This window comes from Erinaceus europaeus, chromosome 9, assembly GCF_950295315.1.
Source record: "Erinaceus europaeus chromosome 9, mEriEur2.1, whole genome shotgun sequence".
Taxonomy (NCBI): Eukaryota; Metazoa; Chordata; class Mammalia; order Eulipotyphla; family Erinaceidae; genus Erinaceus; species Erinaceus europaeus.
The window spans coordinates 16,403,621-16,428,473 of NC_080170.1; the positions used below are offsets into that span (position 1 = coordinate 16,403,621).

The window sequence follows — 24,853 nt, forward strand, 5'->3', positions numbered from 1 at the left end:
CTTATTACGTGAAATTGTTTTCATTTCCACTCATTACATATAATATACATGACTTGTGTGGGTGTTTTTTGTTTGTTTTGTTTTGTTTTTTTGCCTTCAGAGTTATTGCTGGGGCTCGGTGTCTGCACAAATCCACTACTCCTGTGGCCACTTTTCTATGTTTTTTTTAATAGGACAGAAAGAAATTCAGAGGGGAGGGGAAGATAGAGAGGAAGAGAGAAAGATAGACACCTGCAGACCTGCTTCACCACTTGTGAAGGGACCCCCCCCTGCAGGTGGGGAGCCAAGGGCTTGAGCTGGGGGCTCAAACTGGAATCCTTGCACAGGTCCTTGTGCTTCATACTATGTGCACTTATCCCGGTGCACCACTGCCCAACCCCCTTGACTTATGTGTTTATATAGAATTTGAAGACATCATATGAGCAGCAAAGGTTACTGTGTCACAGGATGGATACAATTCTAGACCAAAGTCCTCCTGCTGAAAAGGACAGCAAATCTGTGGTTTTGAATTTGTTCTAGGACATTGTAGAAATAACCATCCTGATTCTTTCTGGCATGACTAACTTGGACTGGATAGATAAATACTATTTTTAACTACTCAGTCTCCTTGTTTCATAACAGGTAGGACTCTGATTATTTTGACTTCTTCCTGTTCTGAGTTCTGAGAATATCCTTTCCATTTCTGTGCTTATTTTGTCAACATGCAAGTATTGGTCTTGGTTTATTCTCTTTCTCATATCTTTAAGAACAAGATGAGCTCAACATAACCTTTCTCCATATAGGCTCCTCCTTCCACTCTGCATTCTCTTATGCATTGCCTATGCAGTTGATATGTTTCTTTTTTAATAAAACAAAAATATCAACAAGACCATAGGATAAGAGGGGTACAATTCCACACAATTGCCACCATCAGAGTCCCATATCTCATCCCCTCCCTTGAAACTTTTCCTATTCTTTATCCCTGTAGGAGCATGAACCTAGGATCATTATGGGGTGCAGAAGGTGGAAGGTCTGGCTTCTGTAATTGCTTCTCTGCTGAACATGTGTATTAGCAGGTCGGTCCATATTAACAGCCTATCTTTTCCGAGTGGGGTAGGGCTCTGAAGAGGTGGGGTTTCAGGAAACATTGTTGAGGTTGTCTGCCCCGAGATATCAGGTTGGCATCATGGTAGCATTTGCAACTTGGTGGCTAAAGAACATTAATAAATAAATAAAAACAGATTGTTTAATAATCAGGAACTTAAAGGTACGAATATAGCAGATGAGATTTGGGGTCTCCCTTTTGCAGAAAGCTAGTAGGTTTCTTTTAGGTATATTGCAAGGGGTCCATCCATGACTTTACTAATTTTTGCCTTACAGCTAACACACAGGTGGACCAAAGGTATTATCTGGGGACATGGTATCAGAGTTGGAAATAGGAATAGAAAGCTAGATCAGGTCAGAGAGTAGCTCCCAAATATGGGAAAAGTTTATATTGTTAACTGTAAACCACACCTATTTGATATCATGTTTTGATATACTTCATATGTCTTCATAGCTACCTTTCTACTTGGTAGACCCAGAGAATGCATTCTTCTATCTGGAAGCCCCACAACTCCTACAAAATCACTTTATAATTTTATTGAAGAAAAAAAGGATAATGATAAAATATTGGTAAACAATCTTGATGCACTTAATATTTGTTTTGTATCTAGGTAGATAAAAAGCTCGTGATCAACAGACCAGACATGCCACTTCACAAATGATCTAAGATATCACACCTTGGTAACCTCTACTTTGGCTCTTTCACTTAACCTATATCTAAAGTCTTATTTATCAACACCTCTGCCATAATAGTCAAGGGAATGCAGTTTCTGTTTGATGTGACTTCATTCTTGAGTGAATGACTTAAGCCAAAGTAATGTTTTGGGCCAATGGCAGTACCCAACTTGGATTCATTCTGGTAGGATTTTCTGACAGACCTCAACTAGAGCTGGTTCTCTTTGGGGTAATATTCTTCATTTATATCATGACACTCGTTGGCAATGCAACCATCATCTTGGTATCACTCTTGGATGCCAAACTCCATACCCCTATGTACTTTTTCCTCTCCCATCTCTCCTTCTTGGATCTCTGCTTCACCAGCAGTATTATTCCTCAGCTACTAGTCAACCTAGGGAGTTCAGATAAGTCCATCACATATGGTGGTTGTGTGGTTCAGCTCTACGTGTCTCTTGCCCTGGGATCCACTGAGTGTGTCCTACTGGCTGTGATGTCATATGATCGCTATGTTGCTGTCTGCCGTCCCCTACATTATGCATTTGTTATGCATCCTCGACTATGCCATCTCCTAGCATCCATGTCATGGCTTAGTGGAGTGGCCACCACGCTGATCCAATCCACTCTCACCCTGCAGCTGCCCTTCTGTGGGCATCATCTAGTGGATCATTTCTTCTGTGAGGTGCCTGTGCTCATCAAGCTGGCCTGTGTGGACACCACTTTCAACCAGGCTGAGCTCTTTGTGGCTAGTGTCCTATTCCTGGTAGTGCCTTTATCACTCATCTTCATCTCTTATGGCTACATTGCCCAAGCGGTTCTGAAGATCAAGTCAGCTTCTGGAAGGAAGAAAGCATTTGGAACCTGCTCCTCTCATCTGATGGTGGTCATCATCTTCTATGGAACCATTATCTTCATGTATCTGCAGCCAGCCAAAAGCAGATCCAAGGGCCAGGGGAAGTTTGTGTCTCTCTTCTACACTGTAGTGACCCCTATTCTCAACCCTCTCATCTATACCTTGAGAAATATGGAAGTGAAGACAGCATTGAAAAAAATTTTGTCTCTATGATCAGAAGAACATGACTTCAGTAAATAGCTGGAAAGACAAAACTGAAGACTCATTCATTCAGTGAAAGATGATGTCTCAGAGAATGAGTTGATCATATTCATAACCCTGTAACTGGGCTTTTAGTAGAGAAGATTTTAAACAGAGCTTGAACATTTGAGCTTGAGTGTCTATTTCACCACACTATGGCTGTGTGGCTTTATAATGACAGAGCTGCTTAATATTGAGAAAATAAATTAGTTCAAGCCTTCTAGATGTTCTTCTGTCTGCAAAGTTTATTGTTGAAGTTGACTTTATTCATTGACTGTGTCTCTATGCTATGTGAGTATTGTAAATTATCTTGTGTAGAGGTGGAATTCTCTCTGTCAATGCTCTAATAGGAGAAGGGAACCATAAACCTCAGAAATATTTCTAGCTCATCTCACTGTGGGATCTTGGACAACCATGTGCAGTACCAGCACATAGAGCTCTCCCGTCGGTGGGCTTTCCCTTCTGTTGGACAAGTTTGACTTTTCTTATCATTTCAGAAGGATTTTGAGAATGGCAGTTAAGTAACCACTTATCACTATCTAGAATCTTTAGATGAGTGAGACCTGCTTTTCTACTTTAGGAAAACAAAATCCATCCTAAAGCTCAATGATACATTGTACTATAAAAGCTGGAAAAAAGCAAGAGACTGACTCACTTAATAATGTATTTTTTGATAACTACCAGGCCACCCAATCCACACAGGCTGGAGGGTGCACACACCTCTACCTCATCCTCTGCCTACAAAAGGACAGTGGAAAGCACATTAGAGCAGGTCCATTTCCAGTCAATTAGAGTCTAAATACACAGAGAGAAGTTAGCCTGATGAGATCTCTCTCTAAATCTCTTTTTCTCAATTTTTTTATTGCTACCAGTGTTATCAGTGTGGACTCAGTGGCAGCATGAGAGAAATACACACCTACTACTGGCTATGTCTTCCATTTCTTGCTTGATTTGAAGGCCAAAGAAACTGAGAAGGAGAAGGGAGGTAGGGAGGAAGGCAGAGAGAGGGACCTGCATCTGCCCCATCTGAAGAAGATGGACTAGACATCCCCACAGAGCCGCTCCTGCCTCACTGCCTGGAGCCAGACACAGAGCCTGCAGCCCGTCTGGGTGTCCCTGCTGGTTCTCACTCAGAGCCCCATCATTCCACTCCAGACACACTCACAACAAGGAGGGAAATTGGCAGCCTGAGGGCCTGGGCTCCATGAGCTCAGCTTAGAGGCTCCAGAGCATCTGCTTCAATCCTACCCTTGTGTCTTGGGCAATGATCATGAAGGACCAAAGGGATCTACTACCACTTGCCTCAGCCTCCCCTCAACACTTCTCCTGGGAAGTCCTTTCCCACTCCAAGACACACACACATACACACACACACACACACACACACACACACACACACACACACACACACACACACACACACTTGCAGGTTGGCAGGGGAAGCTGTCCGTGAAGAGCTCAGAGAGGTGTCCTGACCTGGATGGTTCTAGAACACACTGTTTTACCTGAGTGCCGGCACAGCAAGTTAGACATAATATCCATCTTAAACAGCTATTTGTTTCCTGATTCTTGTAGTGTTCTGGTGGCTATTCCTCCAGAAAGTGGGAAAACATATTTTTCACAGAAGTTTCCAGCAAAATGAACTGGGTAGGGGGCAATTTACTGGCCTGGTTATAGGGGTCCATGTTCTACTCATGTCCGAAATGAGAAATGTGAGCTCACCTCCTGCAGACAGAGCCCCTCCCTCACAGAACACCTTATCTAATAGTGCTTTCTACGTCCAGGGCAACCTGAGGTTATAAAAGGAATGAAAGACTGTGGACAATTGTTTAATCCAGTATTTCAGTTGGAAGGGACCTGAGACTAGAGAAACTCTGATGAGGCTTGCTGTTATTGAGACATGAGCTCACAGGCTACAGCCCCCTGTCCATCTGTGCTTCAGAGTCTGACTTGACTCCGAGAAACACTCAGCGATCACTTCTGACAGGACATCCACAACATAATCAGGCACTTCTTTGAAGACGGCCTATGAGTGTTCACACAGCTGGCTGTCCTCTGAGAAACTACACTGACACAATCATAATAGTAGTGGCATCTGAGCCTTCAGCGAGTGGTGACCTTTTTGTGCTTACCATTCTAGAATTGCTGCCTCCTAGGGAGCCTAGGGAGAGATTTCCTCACAGAAAATGCAGTTCTATCATGCTGTGCCCATCCACCATTTTCAGGTTGACTGACAGTGGAATTGGTCAAAACACTGAGACAGGTTTCTGCAGGAAGCAGCAATGTCATGCAGACAGTTCACAGCCCACTTCTCTCTGTTCTCTGGTAAGTTTCAAAGGAACTCAGAGACAAGCCAAAGATGCATCCAGGTCCACTGACAGATCACTGCCCTCCAAGCCCTCAAGTCAGGCCAACTAGAGGATCACACCCCAGCAGAAAGCTACTGCAGCTCATGGGCCACAGGCCTAAGCACCAGTTCAGTCCTGCTAGTCACACTCTGGCTTACTAGGGAGCCAGCTCTTGCAGACACTCTGATCCAACTTGATAAGCTAAGGGGCTTGCTTTGATCTCTCTGACCTTGTGACTGTGCAGCCATGCCAAGAATCATGACGAAATCTGTGAAACCCTCACCTTTTTCCCTGCTTGTCTAATATACAGGCTTCAGCAAGCCTGTTTTCCTACCCCTGACATGCAAGTGCTGCCTTGTCCTTGATTCCTGACATTCAGTCCTCCTCATCTGTTAGGACGTTCTTTGTTCTTTGCTGAATTTGGGGAGCTCTTGATATAATTGATTATGAGTCTTTTGTCTGATGTATGGCCTGCAAAGATCATGTCCTCTTCTGGAAGGAGTCGCTTTGTTGAGGAGGTGGTTTCCTTTGCTGTGTAGAAGCTTTTCATTTTAGGGAGTCCCTTTTGTTGTTGTTATGCTTGTTGCTCTTTGCTTTAGTCTTTCTCTGGCAATTGGATTTGTATTATAGAAGATGCCTATAAACTTTAGATGGAAGTATGTTCTGCCAATATTTTCCTCTAAGTCATTGATAGTTTCTGGTCTAAAACCTAGGTCCGCAATTCATTTAAAGTTTATTTGCATATGTGTGTGTGTGTGTGTGTGTGTGTGTGTGTGTAGTGGTTCAATTCTACTTGTCAGCATGTTTCAAACCAACTTTTCACAACGTTGGTTCAGTATATGTAAATAAGTCAATATGATCTATTGCATCAATAAAAAATAATAAAACAGTAACCACACGATTATCTCAACAGATTTAGATAAAGCCTTAGATAAAATCCAACATCCCCTCATGATCAGAACTTCAAAAATGAAATAGATGGAATTTTCCTTAACTTAGTGGTGTCCATATACAGCAAACCAATAGGCAACTTCATACTAAATTGTGAGAAACTGAAAGCATTTCCACTTAGGGCAGATAGTAGGGATGTGTGTTTCCTATGACTGTTACTATTCCACATAATGTTGGAATTTCTTGCAATGTCAATCAGGCAAGAGGAATGAATTAAAGATACTGACTGGAAAAGAAGAAGTCAAACTGTTACTATCTGCATATGATGTGATAGGATACAAAGAAAACCCTAACTAATCCAGCAAAATCTTATGGGAATTATTTGGCAATAGAATAAGGTGTCAGGTTACAAAATGAACATGGGAAAATCAGTGGGAATTCCTTTCTGCAAACAATAAGTCTGAATAAGAAAGTAGAATCAGAATGTGTTGGAAGATGGACAGGGCATTCCATGACCAAGGGAAAACCACTAACACTTCTATTTTGAGCACTGAAAATGCAACTGTTGACTTATACTCTTAGTAGTCAAGCTCAAGAGTGTAAAAAGGAATCATCATTGAGTATTTCATTTGTCTGTCAAAAATGTCAAGGGGCTCCAGCCTGACTTCCCTGGGCAGATGACCCCACCAATGTATCCTGGAGCCCCACCTCCCCAGAGCACTGCCCCACTAGGGAAAGAGAGAGAGAGAGAGGCTGGGAGTAAGGATTGACCTGCCAATACCCATGTATAGTGGGGAAGCAGTTACAGAAGCCACACCTTCTACATTCTGCGCCCCTTAATAGCTCTGGGTCCATACTCACAGAGGGATAAAGAATAGGATAACATTCAAGGTAGGGGGTGGGATACAGAGTTCAGCAGATGAGAACTGTAACCTTCTTATCCTATGGTCTTGTCAATATTTACACTTTATAAATAATATTTTTAAAAAAATGTCAAGGGGCATGAACTTTATTACAGAGAGGAATCCACATGTGTCTGTTTGGATCCCAGTCCTTAGTCATCTCAAGAGTGGCCCATGCACTCAGGGAGTTATCCATGAGGTTGTGTCTTTGAATTGCTGTCATTTCTCAGAACTCACTGTGGTTACTGAACAAAGATACTTCCTACTGCCTGATGCAACTGCTCTGGTGGGTGATCAGGATGATTTTAATTAGCAACTGTGGTGGGAGGTAACCAGGTAAGTTCCTGATGTCTTCATTCCACTGGGACCTGAGAGGAGAATTTTATGGCCATGGGCCTTCTCCCAGACACATGCTAGGTAAGTTTCATAGATATTTTAATGAGCCATACATAATCCACTGAGACAAAGTGGTAATTCTTTTATCCATCTGGGCGATGTGACTACATACCACCAACCAAACTTTTTCTTTTGTTCTTTCTCTGCACAAATAGGCTCCCTAGCAAGAGGTGCAGTCATAGGATTCCTCACTGTCAGGTTCATTTTCTGAGAAATGGAGGTATCAGGGAAATTCAGCTTTCTTCTGACACATTTCCAAGCCAGGCCCAATATTCAGAAACCATTTATTCTTTCCCCCTGTTTGGCAGCGATTCTTCCATCTGTACCACAGGCTTCAGGGGGAGTGGCCCAGCCCCTGAGGTCCTATCCACTCAGAGCAGGGGGCTGAGCTCACCTGCCAGCACACCCACTGATGACTCCCAGGAACTCTTCCTGGTAAAGAGCAAAGGTTGGGTACCATCTTTCTGGACTTGCTGACATCTGCCTTCCCTTTCTCTGGGGACTTCCAGCTTGACCTTTCTTGAACAGCCATGTGGCATTGGAGCTGGGATCTTGGAAAGGAAGTGCTCTCTCTAAGGTCTGAAGCAGGTAGATGGTAAGAAGAATGGACTTGGAGGTTAAGGTCAGGTTACATATTCTAAGGAAGGCATGTGGAATAAGCCATGAAAATAGAGCAACTCAGAAGGGGGAAGTTTGTGGGCTCCCCAGTAGATCTTATATGTTGTCTATTTTACAGAACTTTTTATTTTCTAATACAAATGTTATATTTCTTCCTCATTGATTTAAAGAGTCATTTGGGCAGAGACAGAAAATCTCACTTGATATTGTACTGCTTCGCCATGTGTGTGATGCACATTTGAGCTGCTAATCCATGATTGATGTGAGCTGGGGCCCATATTTAGCCTAGGATGAGAAGTGATTTGAAAAGCCTAGTTTGTGGAAGGGAATGCTCTATGGGTGATAATTGTTATTTTATATTTGACATGACTCGACCTCATCAAGATCAAGTTGTTCAGAGTAGATACTGATACAATTTAGTTAAATGCAATCTCAAATAAAAGTCCCTTACCTAGAGTCCCATGTAATTAATAGCAAAGGTTTGGGAGTGTTTAGTATTCAGGAATTGTTTTTACAGAGAGATTCCCTTTGCCTCCATGGGGAATAAAGCAGGACTGATATTTATATAATACAACTTGCTTCCATACTGGTTTAAACCAGGCACACTCTATAAGCCAGAGACAATGTCCTCGTTACAAATGAAACATGCCCTTTCACTTGTTTGTTAAACTGAGACCACACTTTGCATCCAGACTTTGAACTGATGACAGAAATACACAAAGTTACAGAAAAAAGAAATCTTAAATTATGGATAACATTTAATTTCAGGGAAAAATAAAATAATAAGAATAATAAAAAAAAACAGCCTGGTTTTGGAGACAAGAAGATGCTGTGCTCTGGCTATGGGCCAGGCAAACCAACCAATCAAAACTATGGAAGGGAAACAAAATAAAGTATCTGAACTGGATGGGCTGGGTGGTTGGTCATGTAGACAGATTCAAGTGTTGCCTTAAGAATTTGAAACATGTTTGTAACTTTGAAGTGGTCACAGAATTTTTACAAATTGCTTTTTTTTTTAAACTGCCACCAAGTTTCTGCTAGTCCTGCACTAAGAACTCACCTCTGCTCCAGCCAGTCATTTTTCCTTCCCCTCACACCTTTTTATTAGATAGGATAGTTTGAGTGGAGTTGGGCAGGAAAGATAGAGAGGGAGAAGAAAGACCTGCAGACCTGTTTCGCCACACAAGAAGATTTCACCTGAAGGTGGTGAGGGCCTGGAACCACAGTGCAGTGATATGTGTGCTCAAGCAGATGTGCCACCAGCCTGCCCCTTATTGATTTACAGTTAATGGTAGTCACATCTGAAAAGTCATCCCTAAATACCTTTGTTCTGCTACATAAATTATTCATGTTGTACACTAGATTTCTAGAACTTACTCAGCCTGTATACCTTTGCATAATGCTCTGCAAGTCTATTGCTATTGTTGATACTGCAAAATTTCTGTTTGTGTGATAGTTTCTTTGGATGTGCAGAAGCTTTTCAATTTCATGTAGTCCCATTGGTTTGTTTCTGCTTTAGTCTTCCTTGCAATTGGGTTTGATTTATCAAAGATGTCCTTGAGGTGTAGGTGGGAAAGTATTATACCAATGTTTTCCTCTAAGTATTTGATTGTTTCTGGTCTGACACCACGTCTTTGATCCATTTGGAGTTGATTTTTGTTTCTGGTGAGATAAAGTGGTTCAATTTCATTCTTCTGCATGTTACAACCCAGTTTTCCCAGCACCATTTATGGAAGAGAGCCTCCTTTTTCCATTTAATCCTTTGGTACCCCTTGTCAAAGATTAGATGTCCATAGGTATGGGGATTAATTTCTGGGCTTTCAATTCTGTTCTACTGGTCTGTGCGCCTATTTTTGCTCCAGTACCATGCTGTTTTGATGATGATGGCTTTATAATATAGTTTAAGGTCTGGGAGTGTGATGCCTCCATTTCTGTTTCTTTTCCTCAAGATGGTTTTGGCAATTCTAGGTGTTTTCAGGTTCCAGATAAATGATTGTAGTGTTGGTTCTATTCTCTTAAAGAAGCCTGGTGGAACTTTGATGGGTATTGCATGACATTTGTATATGGCTCTGGGGAGAATATTCATTTTGATGATATTTATTCTTCCAATCCATGAACATGGGATATCTTTCCATTTCTTGGTATCAGTTTCTATTTCCTTGAGTAGCGACTCATAGTTTTCAGCATACAAGTCTTTCACTTCTTTGGTCAACTTGATTCCTAGGTATTTGATTGATTTTGCTGAAACAGTAAATGGGAGTGATTTCTGGATGTCTTCTTCTTCAGATTTAGTGTTTGCATAAAGAAATGCCACTGATTTTTGTACATTGATTTTGTAGCCTGATACCTTGCTATATTGCCTAATACCTTCCAGTAATTTTCTACTGGATTCTTTAGGTCTTTCTATGTATACTATCATATCATCTGCAAATAGTGAGAGCTTGACTTCTTCCCTTCCAATCTGTATTCCTTTGATTTCTTTCTCTTGCCTGATTGCTATGGCAAGAACTTCCAATACGATGTTGAAGAGTACCAGTGACAGTGGACAGCCCTGTCTAGTCCCCGATCTGAGGGGGAATGCTTTCAGCTTCTCTCCATTGAGTATGATGTTGGCTGTAGGTTTGCTATATATAGACTCCACTATCTTGAGGAATTCCCAAAAAATGGGAATCTATTCCCATTTTTTGTAGAGTTTTGAACATGAATGGTGTTGGATTTTGTCAAAGGCTTTCTCTGCATCTATTGAGATAATCATGTGGTTTTTGGCTTTGCTTTTATTGATGTGGTGAATGACATTGACTTACGGATGTTAAACCAGCCTTGCATTCCTGGGATGAATCCCACTTGGTCGTGATAAACAATCTTTTTGATATGTTGCTGTATCCGGTTGGCCAAGATCTTGTTTAATATTTTGGCATCTATGTTCATCAGAGATATTGGTCTGTAGTTCTCCTTTTTTGTTCTGTCCCTATCAGCTTTTGGTATAAGGGTGATGTTGACTTCATAGAAGGTGGAAGGGAGTATTCCCGTTTCTTCAATCTTATGGAATAGCTTAAGAAGTATGGGTATTAACTGTTTCCTGAAAGTTTTGTAGATTAAAAAAGAGAGAGAGAGAGAGACAAGAGAGAGAAAAGGGAGAAGATAAGAAAAAGAGTTGTAATTAAAGAGCAGTGCAAGGAACTTCCCAAATGTGTATCAGTGAATTCAAAAAAGCACCCTGTTTGGTGGTGTGTGGTATCCTGCTAGGAGCTGGTCCCCAGGGACTGCTTATGGTGGGGGGGGGAGGAAGGAGGTATGCTTGAAAATTAAAAGGAAGAAAAAAGAATTTTTCCCCTACTCTAATTCTTAACCCAAATTAAGTTATAGTCATCTCCTTGTCACCACTATGACACCTTATTGGCTGGCCTGCTAAAGGCAGAAAATCCTATTGTTTCCAGGGGATGTGTTAGGAGCTCAGCAGCTAGCAGTTTCTCTGCCACCATCTACCGGGAAACCCCCCCTCCAGACTTTTTACAAGGATTTCTCGAAAATGAAAACTAGCTCCAAGTCCTTTGATCCAATGAGAGCTAAACTTAAGAAATCTTTGGATCTGCCCTCAGGGTTGCGGTGGTCCCTGGAGACTCCCAAGAGAAAGCCCCTGAGCTATATTGCTCCCTCTGGGTCCTCTGCCGGCAGCCCAGCAGCGCTCTGCAACCGGTGGAGGAGCCGCCTTCCTGGGCGGAGGACAATGCCCAGTGCATCCGCCTTGCCCGCCGCCGCCTGGGAAGTCTGGAGCAGCCCACCCGCTAGTCCGTGCCACCTTTACTCTAATTCTTAACCCAAATTAAATTATAGTCACCTCTTTGGTGACTATAATTATTGACTGGCCTGCTAAAGGCAGAAAATCCTACCGTTTCCAGATGTGATCAGAGCACAGGCTGCTAGCAGCTTCTCAGTCCGCCATCTTCCCTCCTTCCCCTTGCATCTCTCGGGAATTTTTTATTTTAAGAAAGCTTTTCACCATATGAAAGGCTAGTTCTTTATGTGAAGGCTTGTCATGTTTGTAGTCTTTTATTTGTGACCAGCAAGACATACACAAGGCCAGAAAAATATTAAAATTGATAATCTAATGACTTATAATTTGTTTAAATATATTTATATAATTTTAGAAGGCCTTTTAAACAATAAAATGATTATCATCTTTGTAATATAATTTTAAAATAACTTAAACAATTTAAGCATATTATTAGAACTTAGTTTAATGTTAGGATCTTAATATTTTACTCATTACAAAAGTCATATACGTTTAAAATAATCTTTTACTTTTACAACATCTTAAAATAACATCTTTAGACTAATTTTGTTTAATAAGGATTTATCAAATATTAAACTTTTTATCAGATCAGAAACATATGTATGTATCAACTTAACTTATCAAGAATAGACTTTTGACACTGTCTTGAAATAAATTAGATATTTTTAAATGTGGAAGGATATATAGAGGGGTACCAGAGCAAAAGCTTTAGGCATAAAATTTATCAGCATAACCACTGACAAGTTATTTTTTGTTTATCTAGGTTTATTTTTTTCTTTTTAGATGAGAAGGTACTTGACAACTTTATATATATCAATAATATCTCTTTTAGTCTTTTGTCACACTCAGTTAAAATTGAGACACACCCTAAGTGTGTGATATCTATATTGAAAGGCTCTGTTTGAATTTTAAAGGAAGTAAATCTAAAGTCTAGCTCATTTAACCTTATCTATCAATCTCTGAATGTCAGGATATTTAAACCAAATTTAACTAAAGTGTATTGATTTTTTAAATTAATTTTACTTTAAACTTTAAACAAACTCAAGTTACTTAAAGAGTCAACACACATTTGTGACAGTGCTTCTCAGAAGATTTACAGTGCCAAACAAACAAAAAATTTTGTTGTGGACTAATTTCCACAGAAATAGTTTCACAGGGCTTTATGGGGGCCCTCCATAATGTCCCAGAACCTCTCCGACTTAAAACCATACATATAATTTGTATTTTAATTTGGAAATGAAGAATTGTCACGTTGACACCTCCAAGAAGTTAGTAAATTTAAATACTTAGGCTTTTACTTTAAATATTTATCTTAGCAAAATAATTTTTATTTTTAGACTACCACATAAGAACTGTGATGTAAACCCTCTTTTGTGGCTCTAAGATTATTTACACTTTTTTTTTTTTAATTTAAATTTTTAATTTAAGAAAGGATTAGTGAACAAAAGCATAAGGTAGGAGGGGTACAACTCCACACGATTCCCACCACCCAATCCCCATAACCCACCCTCTCCCATGATAGCCTTCCCATTCTCTAGCCCTCTGGGAGCATGGACCCAGGGTCGTTGAGGGTTGCAGAAGGTAGAGGGTCTGGCTTCTGTAATTGCTTCCCCGCTGAACATGGGCGTTGACTGGTCGGTCCATACTCCCAGTCTGCCTCTCTCTTTCCCTAGTAAGGTGTGTCTCTGGGGAAGCTGAGCTCCAGGACATATTGGTGGGGTCTTCAATCCAGGGAAGCCTAGCCAGCATCCTGGTGGCATCTGGAACCTGGTGATTGAAAAGAGAGTTAACATACAAAGCCAAACAATTTGTTGAGCAAACATGGATCCCAAGATTGGAATAGTGGAGAGGAAGTGTTGGGGAGGTACTCACTGCAAACTCTAGTGTAATCCTGCTTTCAGGTATATATTTTGCAGTAGTTTATGGATACGTGTGCGCATACGCTCTCTCTCACAGAAACTGGTGTATGTCTAGGTTATGGGACAAACTGAATCTTTTTAATAGATAGGCTACGTATTTGATATGCGGACTCTCTCAAAAGCCTAGACCAAGTAGATTGGAGGCTTACAATAGCACAGCTATATACAAGATACTGGGTACTGTACAGCAAACCATAACAAAGGGACTTTTCAAAGTTAACCCAATTAACAAATAATGTGATGATAATATTAACTATTGATTGTCTTTTTGAACCCTAAGACAGCAGGAACCTCACATCTTCACTATAGAGCCCCTACTGCCCCCAGTCCTGGCACCCATGGATAGGGCTCACTTTCCCGTATGCTTCTCCCAATCCATACCAAATAATATTGCATCCGCCGATCACAACCTAACCAAAGCAACGATTGCCATCACAACATGCTTCACCTCAGAGTGTATCCAGAGATTTCACGTGTGGAATGACAACCCTTCAGCTTCATTACTCGGGTGAGACCTTTCCTTTTATAGTACACTTTTTTTTTTAATTTAAGAAAGGATTAATTAACAAAACCATAGGGTAGGAGGGGTACAAGTCCACACAATTCCCACCGCCCAATCTCCATATCCCACCCCCTCCCCTGATAACTTTCCTATTCTCTATCCCTCTGGGAGCATGGACCCAGGGTCATTGAGGGTTGCAGAAGGTGGAATGTCTGGCTTCTGTAATTGTTTCCCCGCTGAACATGGGCGTTGACTGGTTGGTCCATACTCCCACTCTGCCTCTCTCTTTTCCTAGTAGGGTGGGTCTCTGGGGAAGCTGAGCTCCAGGACACATTGGTGGGGTCTTCAATCCAGGGAAGTCTGGCCGGCATCCTGATGGCATCTGGAACCTGGTGATGCAAACTCTAGTGTACTTCTGCTTTCTTACTTTGGTGCCATACTCCAAACTCAGTCAATTTCTGCTTTGCGTTTCTACTTCTTCTTTTTTTTTTTTTTACATGCATAACATTCCCCAGATTCCCATTTAACAATACAACCCCCACTATTTCATTCATCATGAAAAAATGCTCCAAGTCTCTGATTGTCAGAGAAATGCAAATCAAGACTACAATGAGATATCACTTCACTCCTGTGAGAATGTCATACATCAGAAAAGGTAACAGCAGCAAATGCTGGAGAGGGTGTGGGGTCAAAGGAACCCTCCTGCACTGCTGGTGGGAATGTCAATTGGTCCAACCTCTGTGGAGAACAGTCTGGAGAACTCTCCGAAGGCTAGAAATGGACCTACCCTATGACCCTGCAATTCCCCTCCTAGGGATATATCCTAAGGAACCCAACACATCCATCCAAAAAGATCTGTGTACACATATGTTCTTGGCAGCACAATTTGTAATAGCCAAAACCTGGAAGCAACCCAGGTGTCCAACAACAGATGAGTGGCTGAGCAAGTTGTGGTATATATACACAATGGAATACTACTCAGCTGTAAAAAATGGTGACTTCACCATTTTCAGCCGATCTTGGATGGACCTTGAAAAAATCATGTTGAGTGAAATAAGTCAGAAACAGAAGGATGAATACGGGATGATCTCACTCTCAGGCCGAAGTTGAAAAACAAGATTAGAAAAGAAAACACAAGTCGAACCTGAAATGGAATTGGAGTATTACACCAAAGTAAAAGACTCTGGGGTGGGTGGGTGGGTGGGTGGGGAGAATACAGGTCCATGAAAAATGATTATTTACACTTTTAACCTTACAATTAATGTTTTTTAGGCCATAAGGTCAAACTCAAAACACACATATATAAATAATAACAATCACTATTATTAAGTAATTATTTTTAATAATATATAATTTAACAATATCTAAAAATATTTAAAATTTAAAAATTTAATAATAATATTCAATAATATATAACACTCAATATATAATATTTAATAATATATAATTATCAAATTATTTAATATTATGTTATTATTATATTATTATATAATAAATGATATAATTATATCATATTATAATATAATAAGCCATATTATATTTATATTATTATATAATAAACTATATTATTATATAAGAAATTATATTATATTATTTAATAATATATAATTATTCAACAATATAATTATTATTTAATAATTATTATTTAGTAATTGTTATTATTTTTGTTACTATTTAATGTTTATCGTTATTAAATTTAATTATTATTAAATAATTATAAATAATAATAATATATTATTATTATTATTTACCTGTTGTCTATAGGAAAAATGTCTCTCAATTTTCTTGGTGGCACCATTTGCTTTCTTATTTAGTTTATTTAAGAATTCAGTACAAGTTTCTCTCTGTAGGGCAGCAGCTATAGTTATATCTTGTAGGAAGGGTAGAATAACCTCTGAACAGGTTCATATATAATCACTTCAAGAGCCCATTTTTTCTTAAAGGGAGAATTAAGGTCTGAAAAGTCAGGAGTCAATTGTTTGATAATTATCTGTGTTTTTTCTTTTTGTGGCATGATTTTTAAAACCTGATCTATAAATTTAGATAAAGTACATAAACATCTTCTTGTCTAGCTGACACTTTTTTAAAGAGAGTTATTTTTGAGGCAGAGATGGGAATTTAAAATCGGAGAATCTTCCTGTGCAAAGACAAGCATATCTTTACCCCAATGTTAGTAGAGGATCTGATCTTTTTTACTTGTCTATCAGCAAACCTTTCTATTTAACCAGGGTTTTTTTAATGGTGATTTTTTTTGGCCCCAGTGATGAGAAACTGAAGCAAAGGCTGGAAAGGAATTTTTGTTGCTTTTTTTTTATTTCTCTCTCTCTCTCATGGGGGTGTGGTGGAGAAGGCATTTGCAGAGGTCAAGGTATGTGAGCCTAACTCTCCAAAGGAACTAATTAAAGTTTGACAAGTAGAATTTGTGCTCTCAAAAGCCAATTATTGGATGATAATTTTTGTAGTCTTTTTAAATAGGGAGTTATCCCAGAAACAACTATATGGGAAGTAGCACGTGGCTGTGAAAGTGAAAGTAACTTATGAGTAAGGTCTAAAAAATCTCTTAACAAGTTTTAAAGTAAAAAGGTTTTAACCAGAACATTTTTTGGTCTATATCAGACATAAAACTCTCTTAATTTTTTTAACCTAGTCTCCCCCATATTTCAGTATATAAAGTTTTTTCTCAGGGAAACCAGGGGCATACCAGAGAGAAACTTAAAAAAAACTAATTAAATCTCTCTCTTTTTTTTTTTGAATAGACCATAGTAATCTTTTATTGCATCTCCTACTCTTTGTTACCTCTAGTAATAGTGTTCCTTCTTCTGGGAACCATGGACTTAGCATTTCTTAATAAATGCTAGGAATTGCTTCAGCTGTTTGTGGGGTACCTTGATTCCTCGTCCTAGCAGCATCTGCTGGAGGACGGAGAGGAAGAGCCCTTCATTCTTTGAGTCCTCCTGCCCCCTCTTACCTTCCCGCTTCCTATGAGACTGCTACTTCCAGCGGCAGGGCTGCAGTCCCCTTAACCTGCGGGGTCCTATCCTGACCGAGATTTCTTAGTAGTTCAGATTGCTATCTTACCTGGGTGGTCTTCCTTCAAGTCCCTGTTCAGGCGCCACCTGTCTCTGACCACCACAGCAGATGAACAGCAGGAGAGTCAGGGGTCTCGAAGGCAACCTCCCTGGTGGGTCAGGAGTCGGTGTGAGGGAGAACAGATAGACACCACACTTGATTGGACGGTGAATCTGGACTCATTTTAATAGTGAAACTGCATTAGCTTTTATACTTTTTTCAGGTTACATTCAGGTTGCCTAAGCAACTAGCTCATAAGGAAGTAGCAATAAGCATCATAGTCTTATGGCTTTGGCAGGCTACATGCTACTCCCTTTTTACTGTAAAGAATGTTACAATACTTAGTATAGCCCTGTTCTCAGGGGAGGTCATACCCAGAATTGTTTTTGACTTTTGCGGAGGGCTCTTTCTATCATTAATCTTCTATGGGGGGCATATGGATCTTTGCCAAGTCGTGGATCACTGCTCATCTAGGTCTGGTACAGTTTAACTATTAATTTTTCATTGTTTCAATATGTCAACTTGTACCAGGGAGGCCTCAATCTCTGCATTCTTTCTTTGAAGGGGCAGGTCATAACATGACTTCCTTTGTCCGTCTATATTGACCCACCTTCCTCACTTTCACAATGTAACTTTCAAATATGCCTCTGTGTAAGGGAGAGGGGGTGCTTCTGACTCTCCATTCCCACCAGGCAGAGCCAAAGCACTATTAATCAGTTGTGACAGTATAATTATTTGTAGCAATAACGGGGGGAGAATGCATTGTCCCACTCTCGTCCTTTCTGTCCAGCTTCCTTGAAGTCTGAATGCAGATCCAGAGGAGATGACCATGTCAGGCTCCCTGGTGTTTGTGATGGGGCAGCTCATGCAACTTACCTAGGATGTGTCTGGGAGAAGGTCCATGGCCATAAAGTTCTCCTCTCAGGTCCCAGTGGAATGAAGACATCAGGAACTTACCTGGTTACATCCCACCGTAGTTGCTAATTAAAATCATCCTGATTACCCACCAGAGCAGTTGCATCAGGCAGTAGAAAGTATCTTTGTCAGTAACCACAGTGAGTTCTGAGAAATGACAGCAATTCAAAGACACAACCTCATGGATAACTCCCTGAGCGTTTGGGCCACTCTTGAGATGGCTAAGGACTGGGATCCAAACAGACACATGTGGACTCCTCTCTGTAATAAAGTTCATGTCCCTTGACATTTTTTAAAAAAATTATTTATAAAGTGTAAATATTGACAAGACCATAGGATAAGAAGGTTACAGTTCTCATCTGCTGAACTCTGTATCCCACCCCCTACCTTGAATGTTATCCTATTCTTTATCCCTCTGTGAGTATGGACCCAGGCCTATTATGGGGTGCAGAATGTAGAAAGTGTGGCTTCTGTAACTGCTTCCCCACTGTACATGGGTATTGGCAGGTCAATCCTTACACTCAGCCTCTCTCTCTTTCCCTAGTGGGGCAGGGCTCTGGGGAGGTGGGGCTCCAGGATACATTGGTGGGATCATCTGCCCAGGGAAGTCAGGCTGGAGGCCCTTGACATTTTTGACAGACAAATGAAATACTCAATGATGATTCCTTTTTACACTCTTGAGCTTGACTACTAGGAGTACAAGTCAACAGTTGCTTTTTCAGTGCTCAAAATAGAAGTGTTAGTGGTTTTCCCTTGGTCATTTATTTTTTATTTAAGAAAGGAGACATTAACAAAACCGTAGGATAGGAGGGGTACAATTCAACACAATTCTAGCCACCCAATCTCCATATCCCATCCCCTCCCCAATAGTTTTCCTATTCTCTGTCCCTCTGGGAGCATGGACCCAGTGTCATTGTGGGTTGCAGAAGGTAGAAGTCTGGCTTCCTTGATGAACATTGGCGTTGACTTGTCTATACATACTCCCAGTCTACCTCTCTCTTTCCCTAGTAGGGTGGGTCTCTGGGGAAGTGAGTCTTTCACTTTTTTGGTCAGCTTTATTGCTAGGTATTTTATTGATTTTGCAGCAACAGTGAATGTGAGTGATTTCTGGATGTCTTCTTCAGATTTAGTGTTTGCATAAAGAAATGCCACTGATTTTTGTTCACTGATTTTGTGGCCTGATACTTTGGTGTATTGCCTAATACCTTCCAGTAGTTTTCTGCTGGATTCTGTAGGTTTTTCTATGTATACTATCATATCATCTGCAAATAGTGAGAACTTAACTTCTTCCCTTTCAATCTGTATTCCTTTGATCTATATTTCTCTTGCCTGGTTGCTATGGCGAGAACTTCCAATATCATGTGGAAGAGTAATGGTGATAGCGGACAACCCTGTCTAGTCCCCGATCTGAGGGGGAATGCTTTCAGCTTCTGTCCATTGACTATGATGTTGGCTGTAGGTTTGCGATATATAGACTCCACTATCTTGAGGTATTTCCCATCTATTCCCATTTTGTAGAGTTTTGAGCATGAATGGGTGTTGGATTTTGTCAAAGGCTTTCTCTGCATCTATTGAGAGAATCATGTGATTGGTTTTGCTTTTATTGATGTGTTGAATGACATTGACTGACTTATGTATGTTAAACCAGCCTTGCATTCCTGGGATAAAACCCACTTGGTCATGATGAACAATCTTTTTGATATACTACTGTATCCATTTGGCCAGGATCTTGTTTAATATTTTGGCACCTATGTTCATCAGAGATATTGGTCGGTAGTTTTCCTTTTTTGTTGTGTCCCTATCTGCTTTTGGTATCAGGGTGATGTTGGCTTCATAGAAGGTGGAAAGGAGTGTTCCCGTTTCCTCGATCTTGTGGAAAAACTTTAGATGTATGGGTATTAACTGTTTCCTAAAGGTTTTGTAGAATTCATTTGTGAAGCCTTCTGGTTCAGGACTTTTTTTGTTGGGGATATTCTTAATAACTGTCTATTTGTCTGTGATTGGTGCATTTAGGTTTTGTAGTTCTTCTTGGTTCAGTTTTGGAAGGTCATATGTTTCTAGGAATTCTTCCATTTATTCCAGATTCTCTAGCTTGGTGGCGTATAGTTCTTCAGAGGTTTCACATAATTTTCTGGATTTCTGTGGTGTCAGTTGTGATATCTCCTCTATCATTTAAAATTCTATTAATTTGAGTCATCTCCCTTTTTTTTTTGTGAGTCTGACTAGGAGTTTGTCAACCTTGTTTAATGTTTCAAAGAACCAACATTTGGTTTCATTGTTCTTTTGTATGGTTCTCTTCTTTTCATTTGATGTTGTTTATTTCTGCTCTATTTTCAGTGATTTCTGTCCTTCTGGTTCCTTTAGGGTTCCTTTGTTCCTCTTCCTTTAAGTCCTCAAGGTGTGCAGTAAGATCGTTTATTTGAGCTTTTTCTTGTATTTTAATATGTGACTCTATGGCTATGAGTTTCCCTCTCAGTACTGCTTTAGCTGTGTCCCAAATATTTTGGTAGCTTGTGTCTTCATTTTCATTTGTTTCCAGGAGCGTTTGAATTTCTTGAGTGTCTTTCTGACCCAGTGGCTCTTAAGCAATATGTTGTTTAGTTTCCAATTCTGCCTCCAAACCATCTTGTTTCTTTTTCCAATAAGTTCTATTGAGAGATATCTCAGAACATATTGGACTGTCCGCCAATCTATGCTAAGGTTTTTAAAAATTTTTTTTATTCCTTTTTTTATTGTTGTAGTTTTTAATGTGGTCATTTTTGGATAGGACATAGAGAAATGGAGAGAGGAGGGGAAGATGGTGGAGAGAAAGATAGACACCTGCAGACCTGCTTCACTGTTTGTGAAATGATGCTCCTATAGGTGGGGAGCCAGGGGCTTGAACCAGGATCCTTAAACCGGTCCCTGTGCTTTGCATCACTTGCATTTAACCCGCTGTGCTACCATCTGAGTCCCTCTCTTTTTAAAATATTTTATTTATTTATTAATGAGAAAGATAGGAGGAGAGAGAGAAAAAAATCAGGCATCACTCTGGCACATGTGCTGCTGGGGATTGATCTCCAGACCTTATGCTGTAGAGTCCAATGCTTTATGTACTGCGCCATCCCGGACCACTCTATGCTAAGGTTTTAAAGGCAATAATGTGGGTATCACTTTTACAATATTCTTCCCCATGGATTTAGAAGTTACCTGAAAGCCCATTTACTTTATCTCCAAAGGCTCTCAGAGCATGAAGTCTGCTGTGGTCAGGCCCTGAGGCAGGACAGAACATTCAGAAACCTCCAGTTGATTGTATTGGTGATTGTATTTTTAACCATAGGTTCTGGGGCATCTGGAGACATACAGTGGTTAGCCATTCAGCAGAAAGATTTTGAGAAATGTAATTTCAGGTTCAAAGAAGACATTGAAAATGGCAATAAACATATGGAAAAGTCCTCCAAGTCATTGATTGTCAGAGAAATGCAGATAAAGACAGTAATGAGATACCACTACAACCAAGTAAGAATGTCATTCATCAGAAAAGACAGCAACAACAAATGCTGGGGAGGTTTTGGGGACAAAGGAACCCTCCTGCACTGCTGGTGGGAATATAAATTGGCCCAGCCTCTGTGGAGAGCAGTCTGAGAACTCTCAGAAGGTTAGAAATGGACCTACCCTATGACCCACCAATTCCTTTCCTAAGGAACCAGACAACATCCAACCAAACATATCTGTGTATACCTATGTCCACAGAAGCACAATAGTCAAAACCTGGAAACAACCCAGGTGTCCAACAACAGATGTGTGACTGAGTAAGTTGTGATATATACATATATAACTCCGCTATTAAAAATGGCGAATTCACCTTCTTCATTTCATGGTGAATGGAGTTTGAAGGAATCTTATTGAGATAAACCAGACAGAGAAGAATGAATATGGGATGATCTCACTCTTAAACAGAAGTTTGAAACTAAGAACTGAAGGGAAAACAAAAACTAGAACTTGAACTGGATTTGAAGTATTGCACTAAAGTAAAGGATTCTGAGGTGTGTGGGGGGGAGTGTTCAGGTCCTGGAACACAATGGTGGGTGAGGACCTAGTTTCGGGGGGTTAGAATGCTATGTGGAAAACTTAGAAATATTACACATGCACCAACTACTGCATTTTATTGTTGACAATGAGCTATTAGTATATCTAAGAAGGGGAAAAAAAGGAAAAATGAAAATGTATCCTCATTATTAGTATAAAGTACTGGTGCCACCACTCTCCATTTAAATCATTGAAATGAGTCTCTGGGAGGTGGCACAGTGGTTAGGACACCGGAGTTATAAGCACTGGACCTGAGTTTGACCCACACCATTGAATATACCATAGTGATGCTCTCTTCCTTCTTCCTACTCTCTCTATTGGAAAAAAAAATTAAAAAATGCCTAAAAAGTAGTTCCTTTAGAAATAAAGTAATTAAAAATGTTATTTCTTGGACAAAGGTAAGTATGGGATTATTCCATTCGTAAACAGAAATTGAGGAATAAGAACAGAAAGGGAAACTCAAAGCAGAATCAATCTGACTGTGTTGGAGTAAGGCACCAAAGTAAAAATCCCTGGGTGGAGGGGGAGGGTAGATGTTCAACTTATCTGTGGGTGGATGGGGGGAGAGAGACACAGACCTTTGGTGTTGGGAATGCTGTTAATATACACTCCTGCTAATTAATTGTCTCAAAAATCGCTTTTAATATGAGAGGGGAAAATGAATTTTCTGTCTCAAAATTTCTGATGTTTAGACCATAGCTCTGAGCATATATGCCGCCTTCAATCCAACACTTAAGCTTCAAACTTGTAATCAGATTGAATTTTAATTGTGAGCTCAAATTGTTATTACGTCTCTAATATTGACTTGTGCTTTGAAATCTCCTAAAAGCTTAGAACAGGGAGAACAGAAGCAACTGTTGGTGTCTCTTTATAAGATACAGCTATATGTAAACAACATTATAAGACACAATTTATGGTGAGGTCTTGTATGATACAGCAAATTCAAACAATGGGATTTTCAAAGTTAACCCAGCTGCTGAATAAGTTGGTTATAGCAAAAACTATCTGTTGCCTTCTTAAACCCTAAGACAGCAGGAACCTTCCCCATTCGCTACAAAACACATATTTTCCCCAGTACTGGAAGCTCTGGGGTGGGGCCTACTTTCCTGCATGCTTCTCTCAATTCATATGAAGTGATACTGCATCTGCTGATGCCAGCCTATTCAATGTGACCAGGAGCACCTTGACATATTTCACTTTGCAGTGTGTTCAGAGATGTCAGATGTGGAATGTCAATCCTCCAGCTTCATTATTCTAGTTAGACCTTTCCTAGCTGATAGGAAGGACTCCTTAATTCCATTCCTTGTGGTGCTCTTCCTAACAAAGCCTCAAAACCTAGATACAGTCCAGGGTCCATGAAATAGAACTTATGTACACAGGTATCTATAAGTTAGAGGGAAATAGACACCTTAAAGCAGTAGTGCACAATAGTTTGTGGTGAGTCAATAAATTAGGCAGTAAGTAGAAAGACCTAAAACAAGATACCACAAAGCACCTAATCAAATAATTTCTATTTAGATCTAGATACCTTCCTCACCTACTTCCTACTTCACTTCCTTCAATCACTCCAATGCTAACCTTGTCAGACAAAGTAAGGATTACAAACGCCAAATAAGGGTAAGAGACTGGCCTCCTTTGATAATGAGGCTTTGGTCACTACAAAGCCACCCCATTACCTGGGGCTCTATCAAGGAGTCCTGGGGTTCCCACACAGAAATGACAGGCCTAGACCTCCAACAGATGCCTCTCCATGGTCACTGGTCATCTCTATCAGGAACAAGATAATGGACCCCTTTTGTGGCCCCTACTAGACCTTGCCCTCAATGTGGGTCAACAATGTTAGGGAATGTTCCATTCTCTGAAGGGAGGTTAGACAACATACTCTACATATCACATGAGGAAGATGGGTCTTGAAATTAGTGCACCCTGTAATGTTCTTAACCATGACCACATAATGTGAGCTCAGACATACAGGGAAGCAGAGTGACATAGGCTCCTGTGCTATATATGGACCCCAGATCAAATCAGTGGGGTTTACTGTGAACAATATTTATATACTTTTGCCATATTTGGGAACTACTCTCTTCCTTGATGCAGATTTCTAGTCCTTCTTCCAACTATGACACCATCTCCCAAGACAATACCTTGGGTCTACCTGCATATTAGATGTCAGGCTCAGGCAAAAACTAGTGAAGTCATGGGCCCCTTGGAATATACCTAAAACAGACCTACTAACTATTTCTAAAATGGAGACCCTCAAATCTTCATCTGCAGTATTCTTGTCTTTAGGTTCATGATTAGTCAATACTTGTTCTGCTTTATATCTTAAATATTTTTCATCCACCAGTTTCCAGATTCTATCATGATGCCAAACTGACTTCTCTGGGCTGACAACTTCACCAATGTGTCCTGAAGCCCCACCTCTCCAGAGCCCTGCCCCACTAGGGAAGGAAAGAGAAAGGCTTGGAGTATGGATAGACCTGCCAATGCCCATGTTCAACAGTGAAGCAATTACAGAAGCCAGACCTCCCACCTCCTGCACGCCATAGTGATCCTGGGTCCATACACCCAGAGGGATAAA

At 40.3% G+C, this 24,853-nt stretch overlaps 1 protein-coding gene and 1 long non-coding RNA gene across 2 annotated transcripts in view; both read left to right on the forward strand.

Moving 5' to 3' along the window:
- Window positions 1-24,853, forward strand: part of LOC132540352 (uncharacterized) — a 244,598-nt gene that overhangs the window by 157,703 nt on the left and 62,042 nt on the right. The window lies entirely within an intron of this gene.
- On the forward strand, window positions 1,901-2,849 carry LOC103124389 (olfactory receptor 2G2-like). Its single transcript, XM_007535111.2, has one exon. It carries the CDS (start codon window positions 1,901-1,903, stop codon window positions 2,822-2,824), a length of 924 nt encoding a protein of 307 aa, XP_007535173.1. The 3' UTR covers window positions 2,825-2,849.